Source organism: Felis catus, chromosome A1, assembly GCF_018350175.1.
Source record: "Felis catus isolate Fca126 chromosome A1, F.catus_Fca126_mat1.0, whole genome shotgun sequence".
NCBI lineage: Eukaryota > Metazoa > Chordata > Mammalia > Carnivora > Felidae > Felis > Felis catus.
The window spans coordinates 238,455,272-238,472,000 of NC_058368.1; the positions used below are offsets into that span (position 1 = coordinate 238,455,272).

At 55.4% G+C, this 16,729-nt stretch overlaps 1 protein-coding gene across 1 annotated transcript in view; it reads left to right on the forward strand.

The window, feature by feature from the left end:
* Nucleotides 1-9,991: 9,991 nt before the first annotated feature.
* The window catches only part of SLC6A3 (solute carrier family 6 member 3), a 45,772-nt gene continuing 39,034 nt past the window's right edge, over nt 9,992-16,729 (forward strand). The window contains exons 1-4 of the mRNA XM_045036648.1: nt 9,992-9,998; nt 11,530-12,393; nt 14,729-15,055; nt 16,208-16,339. Of these exons, the coding sequence (XP_044892583.1) occupies nt 9,992-9,998; nt 11,530-12,393; nt 14,729-15,055; nt 16,208-16,339 (1,330 nt within the window). The remainder of the gene's footprint in view (nt 9,999-11,529; nt 12,394-14,728; nt 15,056-16,207; nt 16,340-16,729) is intronic.

A 16,729-nucleotide genomic window follows, 5' to 3' on the forward strand; every position in this document is an offset into this window, starting at 1 on the left:
GGGGGGTGGGGGGGGGTGGGGGGGGGGGGTCTGTCCGGAGGAGGCACCTGCCATGAGACAAAACCACACCAGCCCCCTTCCCCCCCCCCCCCCCCCCCCCCCGTTACTACCAGGTGTCAGAAGAGCCGCCGCCCTGCCTGGGTCACAGGAGTGTCTCCTGCTAGGAAACAGCCCTCGGGACACGCCCACATCACGGGTGCCGCCCCCGGCCGGGTCCTGGTGCCTCGGGGCTCCTTCGTCCAGCAAGGCCAGCTGCTTCCGGGCTGGGGGAGCTCGGTAAGAGCAGGGGTGCAAGCGCACGCCCGGGCTTCCTTTGGCAAAGCCCCGCCCCTAGTGTCGCACACGACACGCCGTGCGGAAGGAAGCCCCCGGTTCAGTGTGCGGACGGTGCTGGCAGAGGTGCCCAGGGTAGAGGAGACAAACGCATCCCTGGAAGGAGCGTATTCAAATGAGGACGCGGCCTCCCTCGGTGAAGGAGGATCCAGGGTGATCGGCCGAACTCCAGGGAGCGGCAGCACCTCGGGGGCCACGTCCGGGACCTGCTTCTGTCAAGGGGGAACCAGCGTGACCACATCGGCCCGGGGGTTAGGGTTGACCAACTCTGCTTCCTCTCAGTCCCCTTCCAGGGCCGCCCTGTGCAGGTGTCCACACGCTGCGTTGGCTGGGAGAAGAGGCAGCCGCCGTCCACCCCGTGTGTCCTGCCCTGGACCGAGTTCCAGAGACCAGACCCTTTGGGGAAAGTATTCTCAAGAAAATAGCAGTGTGCGGTCCCGGGGACACACGGGCCCAAAACAGAAGGAAACATTCAGTGTTCTGTCACTTGTGATGGAGTCCTGGAACAGGGAATATCAGAGCAAAAAAATTACTTGACAAAATAACAGCCAGGGTTTTTGCAAATCTATATACTCAGGCATCCCAGAAACACAAGAGGCCACAAGCAGAGTAACCGTAACATACAGCAAGCCGCACTGTAAGAAACAAACAAAGGCCACTTACAGAGAGGCCACTGTCCAAGCAGCCAGAGAAAGGAAACCTCCACGGCCTGCACATGGAGACCGTGTGCACGAGGACTGTGCACGTGGAGACCCTGTGCACGAGGACTGTGCACGTGGAGACCCTGTGCGCAAGGACTGTGCACGAGGACTGTGCACGGTATTGTGCACATGGAGGCCCTGTGCACGAGGATTATGCATGTGGAGACCCTGTGCACGAGGACTGTGCGTGTGGAGACCTTGTGCACGAGGACTGTGCACGGGGAGACCCTGTGCATGAGGACTGTTCACGAGATTGTGCATGTGAAGGCCCTGTGCACGAGGATTATGCGTGTGGAGACCGTGTGCACGAGGATTATGCACGTGAAGACTGTGTGAACAAGGACTTGCACGTGGAGGCCCTGTGCATGAGGACTGTGCACGTGGAGACCCTGTGCACGAGGACTGTGCACGAGATTGTGCATGTGAAGGCCCTGTGCACAAGGACTGTGCACGTGGAGACCCTGTGCACGAGGACTGTGCATGAGATTGTGCATGTGAAGGCTCTGTGCACGAGGACTGTGCACGTGGAGGCCCTGTGCATGAGGACTGTGCACGAGGACTGTGCACGATATTGTGCACGTGGAGGCCCTGTGCACGAGGATTATGCATGTGGAAACCCTGTGCACGAGGACTGTGCATATGGAGACCCTGTGCACAAGGACTGTGCGTGTGGAGACCTTGTGCACGAGGACTGTGCACGTGGAGGCCCTGTGCATGAGGACGGTGCACGAGATTGTGCATGTGAAGGCCCTGTGCGTAAGGATTATGCACATGGAGACCCTGTGCACGAGGACTGTGCACGTCGAGACCGTGTGCACGAGGATTGCAAGGATTTGAAAGGAGAATAGGATCGATGTGCATCCTAAGCCCCCAAAGAAACCAAAATGTAGAACTAAGAAGCCAATAGCAGAAGTAAAATATCTTTTTAAATAATACTTTATCCAAACTAAGCAGGAAAGAGAAAAGGGAACAAAGGAGAGACGATACAAACAGAAATCAGCAAACGGTAAATTTCGATCCAACCATCCCAATAATTATATCAAATATAGACTAAAAAATTCCTAAATAAGTTGCCAGACCAAATTTTTTAAAAACCTAACCATTGCTATTTAAAGGTATATTGACAATGTTTAAATGGGAGGTGCACGTAGTGTGCAAACATAACCGTAAGGAAGTCTGTGTGGTCAGACTGTGGTCCCAGTGAGTGTGGAGGTGAGGGGTCACCTTCATGACCATCGAGGGCCCCGTTCAGTCGGAAGACACAATAGCCCCAAAGGTATATGTACCTAACGACGCGGCTCGAAATATACTTAGCGAACACTGGCCAAATTAAAAGGAGAGATCAAGAAATCAGCAAATCTAGTTGGAGGCTTTAACACAGCTCTCTCGGTAATCAATAGAACCACCAGGGAAAGAGACATAATTATGGAGGAAATTCGAACAACCCCATTTACTAAATTGACTGAATTGCTCTTTCAAGCGCGTGTGAAGCCACGGACAAAACAGACGCGATGCTGGGCTAGAGGTGCATCTCCATAAACTTGGAAGTATTTGCACCGTGAGGAGTATGTGCCTCCTGGGACCGAGGCTGCAGAACACGGGCTCCGCCGGCTGCAGCCCGGCCCAACTGACCGCACTGGAGACCGGGTGTCTCCCGGGGGCCGAGCGGGGCTCCTCCCCGAACGTGGGGTCAGTCCCTGCCGGGTGATACCGCCAAGGGCCGGTCGGGCCGATCAATTCTTTTGAAGTGAATAGAAGTTAACGTGTCCACAGTTTTGCAACTAGTGGCTATGGAGGAACCAAGACTGCCTTGGGTCACCCTCCCTCCGGGAACAAGCCGTCACGGAGGAAACACTGAGGAGGCACCAGCCCTGGACAAACGCTGCGCTGACCCGGCCGAACACAGCTTAAAAGCACGACCTGGAAGAGTGAGCGGGCTGTTTGTAAGTGACTTACCTGTAGCCCCAGTAGAAGTGCCAGAATACTCTCAGGAATGCAAAATTGTGCAGCACCCGACACGGTAAAATTCACAATGCCTGCCATCCAGTCGGAAATCACCGGGATGCGAGAAAGCGGAAAAGAGATCTCTCGTCAACAGAACCAGCCCTGGCAGTGGCTCGGGTGATCGGATTTGCGGACCAGGCACTGACAGCTTGTCTCACTACACAACCGTATCACCTGCTCAGAAACCTTGTGGAGCCAACATGTAACGTGTTCAGTGGAGAATTAAAAATATCTTCTGAAAGACACAAATCTAAATTCTAGAGAAGAGAACGACAGTGTTTGAGATGCGAAGGCACGTTTGGGATTAAGGGTGGATTTGACATCGCAAAAGACGCGGCAAGTAAACTTCAAGATAAAGCCATACGAACAGCTCAAAACGAAATAGAGAAAAAAGAAAGAATTGAACCCTGCATCAGTGAGCAGTAGGAGCTCCAGCTGGGTCCCCAGAGGAAAAGGGCAAAGAAAAATATTTAAAGAAATAACTTTCCAAATCCGATTCAAACTGCAAACCCACGGATCCCATTTGCTCGGTGAGCTCTAAGCACAGGAACCATGACAGAAACTATACCAGGCACATCATGATGGCTAAAAGACAGTGGGGCGAGGGCTTTAGGGTGGGGAAACAGAAGACCACCAACCCAGGATTCTTTACTCAGCAAAGATATCAGAGAAAACAGAGAAATAAATGTTTTTTGAGAGAGAGAGAGAGAAAGAGAGAACGAGAGCACACACGAGTGAGTGGGGCCGGTGGGGGGGGGGGGGTCGGGAGGTGGACAGAGGGAGAGAGAATCTCAATCAAGCCCAACTCGAGGGGCTGGATCCCAGGACTCTGGGATCATGACCTGAGCCAAGATCAAGATTCAGACGCTCAACCGCCTGAGCCACCCACCGCCCCGAGATGTCCTTAGACTTAAAAAAGCTGAGAGAATTCATCGCCCACAGACCCTACCTCAAAGAAATACTAAAGTTAGTCCTTAAAGCAGAAGGACAATGATACGGTTTTGAAATCTGGACCGACAGAGAAGGAGGTCCCGAGATGAGAATTACACTTCTTTTCTCATTATTTAAATCTTTTTAAAAGACAATCGACGGCCTGAAGGAAACCCGACTCCACGTGCTTGGGTCCCCAGCGTGCAGAGGCCACACGTTTGACCACAACGTCACAACGACCGGGAGGGGAAAGCAAGTGCCTGCAGAGTCCTCCCCCGGTGTGAGGAGGGGGTCACATCATTCAACGGAAGACTGGGACAGGCGCCGAAGTAACACAACAAAGAGACGTAGCTGATGATCCCAACAAGAGGGGAAGTTGAATTTTAAAAAAACGACTCGACCCGAAAGAAGGCAGAAAAGGAGGAAAAAGGGAACAGAGAACACTTTGGAAAAATAGAAAACAGATGGCAGATGGTAGGTTTGAACCCAACCATATCAACATTCCCATCAAACGTAGATGATCTCAACACCCGCTCCACCCCAGTGACGGGAGAAACTAAGGATTGGGCTGAAAAGCAAGACCTAACTACATGATGCCTGAAAGAAACACCCTTGAAATAATGGGTTAAAGGGCAAAGGACAGATGCTGACGCTACTGGAAAGAAGGAGGAGTGATGGTCCTAGCATCAAAGTCCATTTCGGAGCAGAGGTTATTAGGGTTCAGCTCCCCAGGAGGACAGAACGGTCCTACGTGTGTGACCCACACAGAGCTTCATGATCGGTGGGACCGGGACACGCAGAGCCGCAGGAGAAACGGGCGGGTCCACACAATCCACCTGGGGTCTCGGCACCCGCCTCCCAACCCGGATTGGACGAGTGTGCAGAAGTGCACAAGGATACAGACGACAGAAACCGTAAAACCAGCTTGCCCTGTTTGCGTTTGCCTATCACCCAGTGACACAGAATGTACCTTTTCAAATGCGTGTGAAGCACCTACCAAGATCGTCCGTACTCTAGAATATAAGATGAGTCCCAACAAACTTAAAAGGATCCAAGTGTGTTCTCCAATGAGAAAGTAAGTAAATTAGGTACCAATACAAGAGATACATCCAGAAAAGAATAAAATATACACAGAAAATCCTCAAATATTTGGAGACTAATTTGGCACATCTATAAATGACAATGGTTCCAAGAGGGAGTCAAAAGGGAAATTAGGAAATATTTTGAAATGAATGTAAACAAAAATATTTCAAACTTTACGAACTTTATGGCATCAAATGCTTAGATTTAAAAAGAACAAAGGTGGGGCGCCTGGGTGGCGCAGTCGGTTAAGCGTCCGACTTCAGCCAGGTCACGATCTCGCGGTCCGGGAGTTCGAGCCCCGCGTTGGGCTCTGGGCTGATGGCTCAGAGCCTGGAGCCTGCTTCCGATTCTGTGTCTCCCTCTCTCTCTGCCCCTCCCCCGTTCATGCTCTGTCTCTCTCTGTCCCAAAAATAAATAAACGTTGAAAAAAAAAATTTTTTTAAAGAACAAAGGTCACGAACGAGTGACAGCCTCCACCGAAAGCAATCCCAGCAGGATTTTTTTATGGAAATTGGAATGTTGCCTCTAAAATTCATACAAAAATGAAAATGACCCAGAATAGTCAAAACAGCTTTGAAAGAGGACAAAGTTGTGTGACTTTTATTACCTGATGTAAGAATGCACCACAACACAACAGTGACCAAGATAGTGCTGTACTAGTCAGCTCAGCCACCGTAACAAAAACACCATAGACTGCATGGCTCAAACCACAGCAAGTTATTTTTGCACAGAGGCCGGGAAGTCCAAGACCAAGGTCTGTGCAGTTCAGTTCCTGGTGAGAGCTCTCTTCCTGATCGCAGAGGGCCGACCGATGTCTGGCTGTGTCTTCACGTGGTGGGCGGGGAGAGGGGTCATCCCTGGTTACGAGGCCACAGTCCAATTGGACTGATGACCGCATTTAACTTTGCCTCCTAAAGACCCCATCTCCCATACAGTCACCCTGGGGTTAGGGCATTTTGGGGGCGGGGGGACACGATTTGTCCATAGCAAGAGTGGAACCAACAACAAAATGGAGGAACAGGTCAAGGAAACAGCTGAGAAATAACCCCACACCCACATATAGGGCAACGAATTTTTCAACCAAAGTGGAAAGGCAGGTCAGTGGAGAAAAGATGTCTTTTCCGCAAACTCAGCAGAAGCTACGGGCTGCCCACCTGTAGAATAGCGAACTTTTGTCCTTATCTCGACCACGTCAATTAAAATGGGTCATCTACCTAAATGTGCGACCTGAAATTTCAAACATTTCAAAGAAAAACTTGGTGAAAATTTTTGTGATCTTGGGTTAGGCGAATATTTCCCAAATACAGCACTTAAAAGCAAGATCCATAAAAGAAAAAAAAAAGTAAATGAGGCTTCATCAAAATTAGTGTCTTGTTTTTTGACAAACTCCACGAAGGGAATGAAAACATAATCCAAGACTGGGGAAAGGGTTTGCAAATTACCCATCTGATAAAGGATTTATAGCTGAAGCATGTAAAGAACTCTTAAAACTCGAGAATAATGAAACAATCCAACGTGCAAAATGTTTGAACAGACACGGACGAGAACTTGATGGCAGCCACACACAGGGAGATTGCTGAAACATCTCTGTCGCTAGAGACATGACAGCTTAAACTAGGAGACACTATTACACAGCAATTAGGACAGCTGAAGTTAAAAAGACTGACCATGCTAGGTGTTGCAAGGATGCGGACCAACTGAAACTCTTATACGTGCTTCACAGAAAAGTAAAATGGTATAACCACTTTGCAAAACAACCTGGCAGTTTTTTAAAATAGACACACATCTACCAGATGACTCAGCCGCCCCACAACTAAGTGCTCACCCAAGGGAAATGAAAGCATATGTCCATACAAAGTCCTGTACACAAATGTACATAGTAATCTTATTTATAATATCCTAACGCCCATCAACAGGTGGAGGGTGCATGGGCAATGCTGGAAGTATATAGTATTTCAGCAAGAAAAGGAATTAACTGCTGATTCACACCATGACATAGAGTCATCTCAAATATGCTGAGTGGAAAAGAACATCTTAAAAAACAGTGCTTACTGTATAGCTGCAAGTATATAAGATTCTAGGGAACATAATCTAGAGCTACCGCATCAGAGGTTGCCTGGGATGGGGTGGGATCAAAATGGATCACCAAGGAAGGGGGAGCTTGAGAAGGACGAACATATCATCATCCCGATTGTGCTCATGTTTCCACAGCCACACCAATAACCTATCAAACTACACTTGAAATGTGTTTGTTGTGTATAGCTCAACAAATCTGTTTCTTTTTTAACATTTATTCATTTTTTAAGAGACAGAGAGACAGAGCACGACTGGGGGAGGGGCAGAGAGAGAGACACACACACACAGAATCCGAAGCAGGTTCCAGGCTCTGAGCTGTCAGCACAGAGCCCGACGCAGGGCTCGAACTCACAAACCGCGAGATCATGACCTGAACCAAAGTCATACGCTCAACCGACGGAGCCACCCAGCACCCCAAAAACAACGCTGTTTTTAAAAAGAGGACACAAGTGGCAAAATAATGACAGAAACAGTAAAATCGGTTTTCTTAGGATGGTGGGATTATGAATGGTGGTTCCTCTGTCCCCCATTTTCATTCTTCTTTTTTAAGACTGTTTTGGTTGCAGTTGTCATTTCCATCTCCATGTATTTTCTAGAATCTGTTGGTACATTTCTTCAAAAACAGCAAGATCGAATTCTGGTTAGTATCCAGTTGAATCTGTACATTAATTTGAGAACTGACATCTTAATAGTGAGCCTTTCCACCATGAACATGGTATACCTGTCCACTGATTTAAGCCTTTGTAGTTTCTCAGCAACGTATTCTAGTTTTTAACACAGAGTAGGTTTTTTTATGAGATCTGCACATATTTTAGGCCGAGGCGTTTGTTTTGGGTGGTACTGCAAGTGAAATTATTTTAAATTGTGTTTTACAGTTGATTGCTGCTGGTCTATAGAAATACAATTGACTTATGTTACACCCCACGACCTTGCAAAATTCACTTATTAATTCTAGTAGTTGATTTTAGGATTCCTTAAGACTTTCTGCATAATTATGCAGTCTGCCAATAAAGATTTTGTCATCAACTTCTTAATTTCCTTTGAAGTCTCTTACGATACAACCAAACCATTAGCCAATGCCCATGAGTCAATTGAGACCTCTCTCTGGCCATCCCTCCGTCTTGGCTAAGTAACAACCTGACACACTGCTTGCTTCTCTGCCCACTGGGAATGTTTCCTGCACCGGTGCCTTCTGAGTGTCCCTGCAATGCTGCAGCCCTCCACCTCCTGGTGGGGTCAGTGTGTAGTCTACAACATATGGGATCCCCGTGTGCTTCCTCAGGCAGCCATGAAGCTAGAGGTAGGGGCTACACTCGTGCAACAAGAGCGGGCCCTCGTCCGTGCACCCTCGTGTGTCCCTCGTCCGTGCAGCCTTGTGTGTCTTCAGCACCTACTCGAGCATGATTCCGTAGATATAGCTTCCATTTCATGATGGCAGGTTGCTGTCAATACCAAACTTTATGGGTTTGTGAGTTGGTTTATGATGGGCTGTTGAGGTTATGTGCTAACTTAGAGTTCCATAAGTTTCTGCATGACTCAGGAACACACCCATTCAAAAGGAGAATACGTATTTTAAGAAGAGTATTTGGCTATTCTCCAAAACTCTACGTGTCTGCACTGTGGTCACCTACAGACGCTCCACACCAGAGGCTCCATCTTCTAGAAACCCCTCCCACCCTATTGGTTCTGCTGAGAGGGGGTCCCTGAACCCACAGCATGAGTACCACCCGGGAACTTGTCAGAAATGAAAGTTCTCAGGTTCCACCTTAGACCTACTGAATCTAAATCTGAGGGTGAGCCCCAGAGATCTGTGCTTAATGCACCATAAACACAGTTTATTTAGGGGATTTCAATACATGCTACAGTCTGAGAATAATCACACCCTTACGGAACCCTTCCTGCTCTGGGCTCTCCTCGAAATTGAACACATTGGGGGTAACTCAGGAAATGGGTCAGAGATGCATTCCCAACTGGAAACCCCAAAACCCAAAGACATTCACCACATATGCTGATTCTTCCTTAGAAGTAGATCGCCAGATGTAGCTAGCTTTTATTTGGATGTGTATCTTGCCCGGTCCCAAACTGTGGACCCCTAGAAATTGCACCAAGATGGCAAGCTTTGGAATATTTATGTTTCTATTTTTTCCCGATCCTTAGTATGCTTGTGTCTCACTGAGGCATCTTGGTATTTTCTATTTCTTGCTCACCTGGTTGATTCAGCACACCGTTGGCGATGTGGACCAATGTCGTGCGCTGTGGAGTGGGTGACAGGCGATAACTGTCTGTGGACTGGACGTGACGGTGAGCTGGAGGGTTGACATAGTACTGACACGGGGGGCGTACTGCTCTCCCTGCCATGTGAGGGGAAACCGGCCTTAGGGTCTTTCCGCACAACCGTTGGGGTGGGGGGCACTCACTGCATCGGTGGCTGCATAGACCAGGATGTGAGTTGAGTTACCGCAGTTAGGAAACCAGCCCTGAAGGTGGAGCTGAGCCCTCACGAGCAGCTAAAGCAGGTGGTTCTGAAAAGGTGTGAGGGGGCGGCCAAGAATTGAACAGGTGCCATCAGAGCTGGCGGCATGCCTCTGGGGGGTAACGGCTTCCACTTTGCTTCCCGCTGTCTGGTCACTTATGACTGTCTCTTACCGGCAAATTCTAACCTAGAACCGTATGGGGCAGGGACTCCAGGACGTAGAGTTCCTGGTTCCTCCTTTGTGGTGCAGAGGAGATCCGAGAAGCAGGCGGTGGTGAGGTCAAGATGATAAAATAGAAGACAGAGCGCGTGGGGTCCTGGACACGGGGGCGTGGTGAAGGAGAGCGTGTCCGAAGTTCCCAGAGTCAAGGTCATGGGAAATGCCGGGACGATGGCGGGTGCCAGGACTGAAGGGCCAGCTGTTCTACCGGGCAGAGGCAGGAGGCTCTAAATCCCAACTGCCTCCCAAGGCTTAAAAGACGTAAAGGTGATTTATACCTTTGCGGGAGAGTTTGGAGTTGAATTAATGACAGGAGCGTGGAAAATGAACGAATGAGAAAACAGGTAATAATTAATTCAAGGGACAGCAAAAAAAATTCCAAGAAGGGAAATGAAATCCTAGGACGGTGCAGCTCCGTGTGAATAACATCAACACCTCAGTCCGGAGCTGTTACCCACAGACAGTCTGTGCGCCTCCAAAACCGGAGCCTTAACTCCCAGGGGCCCCAGTGTCGTGCACTGGCCGGAGGGGTCTGGGGAGCTGACTGGGGGTAGACGAGGTCAGGCGGGAGGGGCCCGCGATGGGATCAGTGCCCTTTCGAGGAGAGGCCGGGAAGTGCACTCTGTCCATCCATCTCCACACCCCACTCGTCTCTCCTCCCCCAGCACCCCTGCCCGCCCACCACGTGAGCGCAAGCCCGAGAGGCTCTCCGGACGCAGACCTGACCGGCACCCTGACCTCAGGCTTGCGGACTCCAGAACTGAGAGAAGTGGACGTGTGTCCGTATGTCTGAACTCCCGCCCCCCCCCCACCGTGTGCCTTGGCTTCCCTTGTTGGAAAGAAAACCTTTCTGTCGTCCTTGTTGATTAAAGCTCTGTCGCTCGGCCACTTCTTTCCCTGAAACCCGAGTTGTTGAGCCTGTGTGGGGAGAGGCAGCCCTTGAGCGACGGCCACGGCCGGGTGACGCATTCAGGGTGGTCTGGCCCCATCTTCTGAACTCCCTGTCACCTCCCTGAGTTCTGGGGACTGAGTTGTGTCTCTGTCACAGTCGCGTGTTGAGATCCTACCCCTCTGGGGGTGCTTAGGTCATGAGGGTGCAGGGAGCTCCCTCCAGGTGCAGATGCAGAGACCGCTAGGGACCAGGACCGGGTCGCCACTGAGTGCCTTGACCCTGAGTTGACAGCCTCCACAACGGGGACAAATAAATTTCTTTGGTTCATAAGCCTCCCGTCCTGTGGTATTTTTATTCCTGTGGCCACGCAGCCTGAGGCCCCCAGTCTGCCTGGTTGTGGTTGGGTCTGGGAGAGCAGTTCCCGGGGCTCCAGGGAAGGGTCCTGGGTTAGCAGGAAGCGGGGTGAAAGCAGTGAGGGCGGCCTCGGGGCTGGGGCTGGAGCGCAGTGCTGGCATGGTTCTGAGGGACAGGGATGCTCAGGTCCCCTCGCACAGAGCCCCGTTGAGCGACCGCAGGGGGCCCAGACGCACGGCGCAGCCCCGACTGGCGCGGACGCCCCGCGGCCGCGAACGCACAGTGGGGAAACCAAAGGCTCCCCAGGAGGAAGGTCACGCCAGAGACTGGGTCCCCCGGAGGCGGCCACTCACCTTGACACCGTTCCCCGCACGTCGGGGTCCTGCGCCTTGGTGGTGGCCTGGAACACGTACAGTCTCGTCGCGGGCACGTCGACAAAGATTCCGGGCCTGTTGGGTCCCAGAGTGGGGTGGGCACCGGCCGCCGCGGCTCTCCAGGCCCCTCCGGAGAAACCGGCTCCCGAGGCGCACCGTTCGGGCCTTTGGTCCCAGTGGCTGCGCGCGGCTCCAGAAGGCCCCGGGCGACCGCCAGGTACCTGGCGGCCCAGAGGCCCTGGCACGGGGTCCCAGGGGGCAAGGGAGTGCCCCGGGCGGCTCTAGCAGGTGCAGGGGTCAGCCCCGCGGGGCCGGGGACGCCGACGGGACAGCACCCGCCGGACCCGGGACCCCGCGCCGCCGGCCGAACCTCGCTCCGCGCGAGCACAGGCTGGGAGACGCCCGGGGCGCCGGCCGCGGGAAGGGAGGCTGCTGGGGGAGGAGTCGGTGCCGCCGGACGGTTGGGGACCAGGGTCCGCGCAGCAGAGGGACGGGGCGAGTCGGGGCGCCCAGCTCTGCCCGCGAGTCCCAGTGCTGCGCCCGGCGCGCCCGCCGCCCCGCTCCCTCCCCGCCCGCCGCTCCCCCGGGGCAGACGCGGGGACACCGGGACCGGTTCCTCCGGGCAGCCGCCGTCTTGGGCCCGCGAAACCCGGAGCCCGGACGTGTCCCCGCTCCCACGCGTCCGAGGCCCCGGGATGCGCGAGGTCCCCGGCGGAGAGGAGCTGCGCGGGCGGCCGGGTCCGGGGGCGGGGGCGGGGACGGGGGCGCGCCCGGGTCTGGTCCTCCGCCCACCCGGGGCGGGGAGGGGGCGGGGCGGGGCGGGGCGGGCCTGCGACACCATAAGAGCCCCGAGGCCGCGGCCGCCCGGCGCTGCGGGACCCGAGCCGGCGCTGGAGCTTTCGCGGGCGCCCGGCGGCGGGACCCCAGCGCGGCGACGAGTCCGGGGCGGGCAGGTAAGGCGGGGCGCATCCGCGGGGCGCGCCGCTCCCCCCCCGCGGACCCCGAAGCCCTTGGTCCGGAGGCGCGGAGCCGGGGCGGGCACCGTCGGGGGCCCCGCGGGCTGCAGACCGCGGCGTCTCCAAAAGTGGCTGACTGGGGCGTGCAGCGACCTTGAGGCGGTGCCGACAGGTGTGCCGCGAGGAGGCGGCGCGGGGACGATCGCGCCGCGGTGGCCCCTGGAGTGCCGGGGGGTGGGGGGGTGGGGAGGGAAGAGGGCGCACAGGCCCGAACCGGGCGAGGCCGGCGGGAGCGAAGCAATCACCGATCCGGGTGATTTTCTCGGCCAGCGCCCCGTCTTGGCAGGAAGACTGTGGGATTGCAAAGAAGGGGTGCGGGCGCGGAGACGCGGGGCTCCGGGCCCAGGCTGAGGGTAGGGAGTACAAGAGCGAACGGGTTCATCAGCCAGCGCAGCGCCTCGTTCTGGGCACAGAGCGAAGCTTTCTGAGAGGCCACGCCTTGCTTTCTGTACCCAAACCTGGCCCCTGAGGCCGTGGCTTCAAGATTTGGGTCTGCTCGCCCCAAATACCAGCGTGGGCTTCTAGCAGGCAATCCGGGGTGTGCCTGTAGTGGGGGGGTGGGGCTTGCTGTGGGCCGTGGGCACACTCCAGCCCTCCCTGCTGCACCCACAGGCCAGTCCCACTGGTCCTCAGTCCCTGCAAAGCCAGGCCCGGGTTTCCGACATCTCGGGAAGGCTGGGTTTGTCACTGGAGGAGAAGGGGCCGCACACAAGTGGTGGGGCAGTAACTTGTATCGTGAGTCCTTGTTCCAGTTTGAACACAGAGGAAAATGACGCCCATTAGAGCCAATGTCGGTTATTCTGCTGCTTCACCCGGGGCATGTGTGTGCACAAGTGTGCGTGTGCATGTGTGTGTGCATGTGTATGCGCATGGATGTGTGTGCATGTGTGTGCACGCGTGCGTGTGTGTGCACGTGTGTGCGTGTATGTGTGCATGTATATATGTATCTGTGTGTGCATATGTATGTGCGTGTATGTGTATGTGTGTGTGTGCACGTGTGTGTGCATGTATGCGTGTATGTGCATGTATATGTGTGTACCTGTGTGTGCATGTGTATGTGTGTGCGTGTGTGTGCACATGTGTGTGCGTGTATGTGTGCATGTATATATGTGTGTATCTGTGTGTGCATATGTGTGTGCGTGTATGTGTGTGTGCACGTGTATGTGCATGTATATATGTGTGTACCTGTGTGCGCATGTGTGTATGTGCGTGTGCGTGCGTGTGTGTGTGTACACGCATGTATGTACAATGGAAACCATCCTGATGGACCCCAAAGCCAGGGGTCCTGTTTGAAGGCACCGTCGCAGCCGTCGGGGCCACCTGCTATGTCTGTGCATAATCCTTCTGTTCTAATTATGCTGCGCGGAGTTTTAGGAAAGTATCTTGGAAGCAGTTCCTTGGGAAAGTTTCTGGCCAGGGGATCCCGTCTGCCCCCAGCTAAGTGACGACAGTGCTGTGGTCTGCCCGCCTGCAGCGGGGGCGCCTGAGTCCCCGGCCACAGGTGGAGGGCATCATGGGGGCATTCCACGAGGAACGGAATCACCGTGGGTGACCCTGGGTATAAAAATTTGTTCTTCTCTTTACTGCTGTGTGTCAAGAACACATATGCACCTGCTACGAAGACTGAACTTTTGAGTGCTACGTGAAGGTTGTAAAATGAGTCCCTGACGATGTGGGCAGAGGTGACGTTTTGCATTATTATTAAAAGTACAAACACGGGCGCCTGGGTGATGCTCAGTCGGTTGAGCATCTGACTTCAGCTCAAGTCATGATCTCACGGTTCGTGGGTTCAAGCCTCGCGTCGGGCTCTGTGCTGACAGCTCGGAGCCTGGAGTGTGTTTCAGATTCTGTGTCTCCCTCTCTCTCCCTCCCCCTCTCACGCTCTGTCTCTCTCTCTCTCAAAAAAAATTAATAAATATATAAACCTTTTTTAAAAAGCAGACTTAGAGATGACACAGTGTTGAACTTTGATAGGAACAGAGAGGGTGCCATTGGGGGGGGGGAGCAAGGCAGGTGTCGGTATAGAGAGGGTGCGGGGGGGGGCGGGGAGAGCAAGGCAGGTGGCAGGTGTCTGTCCCGAGGTTTCCACAGGCTGTCCCGCCCCCCCTCAGGAACTTCCCCTCTCCTAGTGTCCTCAACCTTGGCCGTGGCGTCTCAGGTGCTTGGCATGTGCTTGTTCTGCCCGAGTCTGCTCTTGCGGCGAGGCGCCCCGCGGTCCGGGCTCCTGAGCCGCTGCCTTCCTGTGTGTGCTTACTTCCTATGCTGGCTGAAGGCCGGAGGAGGACGCACCGAGTCCGAGTCCCCAGGCTGCGCACCAGTGAGAGCCAGCGCCCGGAGGTGCCGATGTCTTCCGGCGTGGCCCCAGCTAAGGAGCCCAACGCTACGGGCCCCAAGGCCGTGGAACTTGTCCTGGTCAAGGAGCAGAATGGGGTGCAGTTCACAAGCTCCACCCTCATCAACCCCACGCAGACGCCCGTGGAGACCCAAGAACGAGAGACCTGGAGCAAGAAGGTCGACTTCCTCCTGTCGGTGGTCGGCTTTGCCGTGGACCTGGCCAACGTCTGGCGGTTCCCCTACCTGTGCTACAAAAACGGCGGCGGTGAGTCCGGCCCAGCCCCCCCTGCCTCGCTGAGCAGCGGGGGCGCAGAGTCCCTGGGGGCGGGGGGAGCCCGCAAACACGGAGGCAGAGGCGGGGCCGGTGGCCGGAGCAGGCGAGGAGTCACCTTGCGGGGAACATTCTCAGGTGCCCGCAGAGCGGTACCCTTGGCCGACTTAAACCAGCGTCTGCGAAAGGGTGCGGAGGCCCTTGAGTTTGGAGTAGCGGAGAAAGTCCCGAGGCGATCGCATGTCCCTCCCCCTGCCCCGAAGCCAGCCAGCCCTTCCCCCACAGCTGCCTCTGGACTAGAAAACGAAAACAGGCACGGGTCACCCAAAGCCCTCAGGCGGAGAAGCCCCTGGAGTTGGTGGCCGCTCCCCGTGGTCGCTCAGTGCCGCACATGAGGGCTTTGGAAGAACCTCCGTGGGAGGCCCTCCCAGCCCCCACCCCGTGCTGAGGGGAGAACACTGGGCCCAGGCAGGTGCTAGGAGCCGCGGGGCCTCCCTGCCTCCCCCTCCCCACCCCAGGACCAGAGCCGCGGCGAAGCCCCCTCGTGTGGGCCAGGGCCCATGAGGCCCCGAGTTTTGTGCCTAGGACGGGGGGCTGCCACGAGAGGGCCAGGCGCCACCCTGGAGGGACCCCGGCTCCTCACGCGGCACCTGTCAACACAGCCCCCCGCCGAGGCAGGCTGTGAGGACGGAGAGCTGGGGGTGGGTGATGGACCCCACGAAGGGCAGGACTGGACCTCGGCTCCCGGCGGGCAGTTAGAGCTCACGAGGGGCGGAGGCCGGCGTCTGCAGGGCAGGGGGGAGGCCGGACCCAGGAGCAAAGACGGTGTGTGGGCAGGGGCTTCATCTGCTCTGCTCTTGGGTTGATTTCAAACTTGGCCCAAGGGACGGCCGGGGTTTCAGTGGGGACGTGTCAGGGCGCTGGTGACAGTGGGGGCCGGGCAGGGAGGTAGGGGGCTCACCCAGCCCAGCCAGGGACTTCCCCTCGGAGGGCGGCCATGCAGGGAGCTTCAGGGGGAAACCGGCGGGAGATGGGTGAGCGCGGTGGTGCCCGCGACCCGTGTGGGTGGCGCTGGGACGGCCGCGCCCCGGGGAGCACACGGGCCCGTCCGCAGCCCGCGGGCTGACGCGCTGTCCTGTCCCACAGGCGCCTTCCTGGTCCCCTACCTGCTCTTCATGGCCATTGCTGGGGTGCCGCTCTTCTACATGGAGCTGGCCCTGGGGCAGTTCACCAGGGAAGGGGCCGCTGGCGTCTGGAAGATCTGCCCCCTGCTGAAAGGTAACGGCGGGACGCCCCCACACCCCGCCGTGGCACGGCCCAAGCCGTGTGCGTTCGCTCCCGCTTTGCTCCCCGTCTCTGCCCCCGGACGTAGCATCTTAACTCTGGTCCTCCTTCCGACCTGCGATGACGGAATTCGGGAGCGCGTGTCCCTGCCGTGAGGCCTGCCGTCCGAGGGCCGTGCCGTCGGTGTTTTTGCGCTAGATAGGAAAAAACACCCGTCTGTCTGTCGGTCCGCCCTCTGCCCGTCACGGTCCGTCCACCCACCCGTCGTCTCTCTGCGTCGGTTGGCCACGGCCGTGTACAACGCCCCACGCGCCGGGCGGCCTGAGGAGTAGACATTTGTTGCCTTACGTTTCTCGAGGCCGGAAACCCGAAATGAAGGTGCGC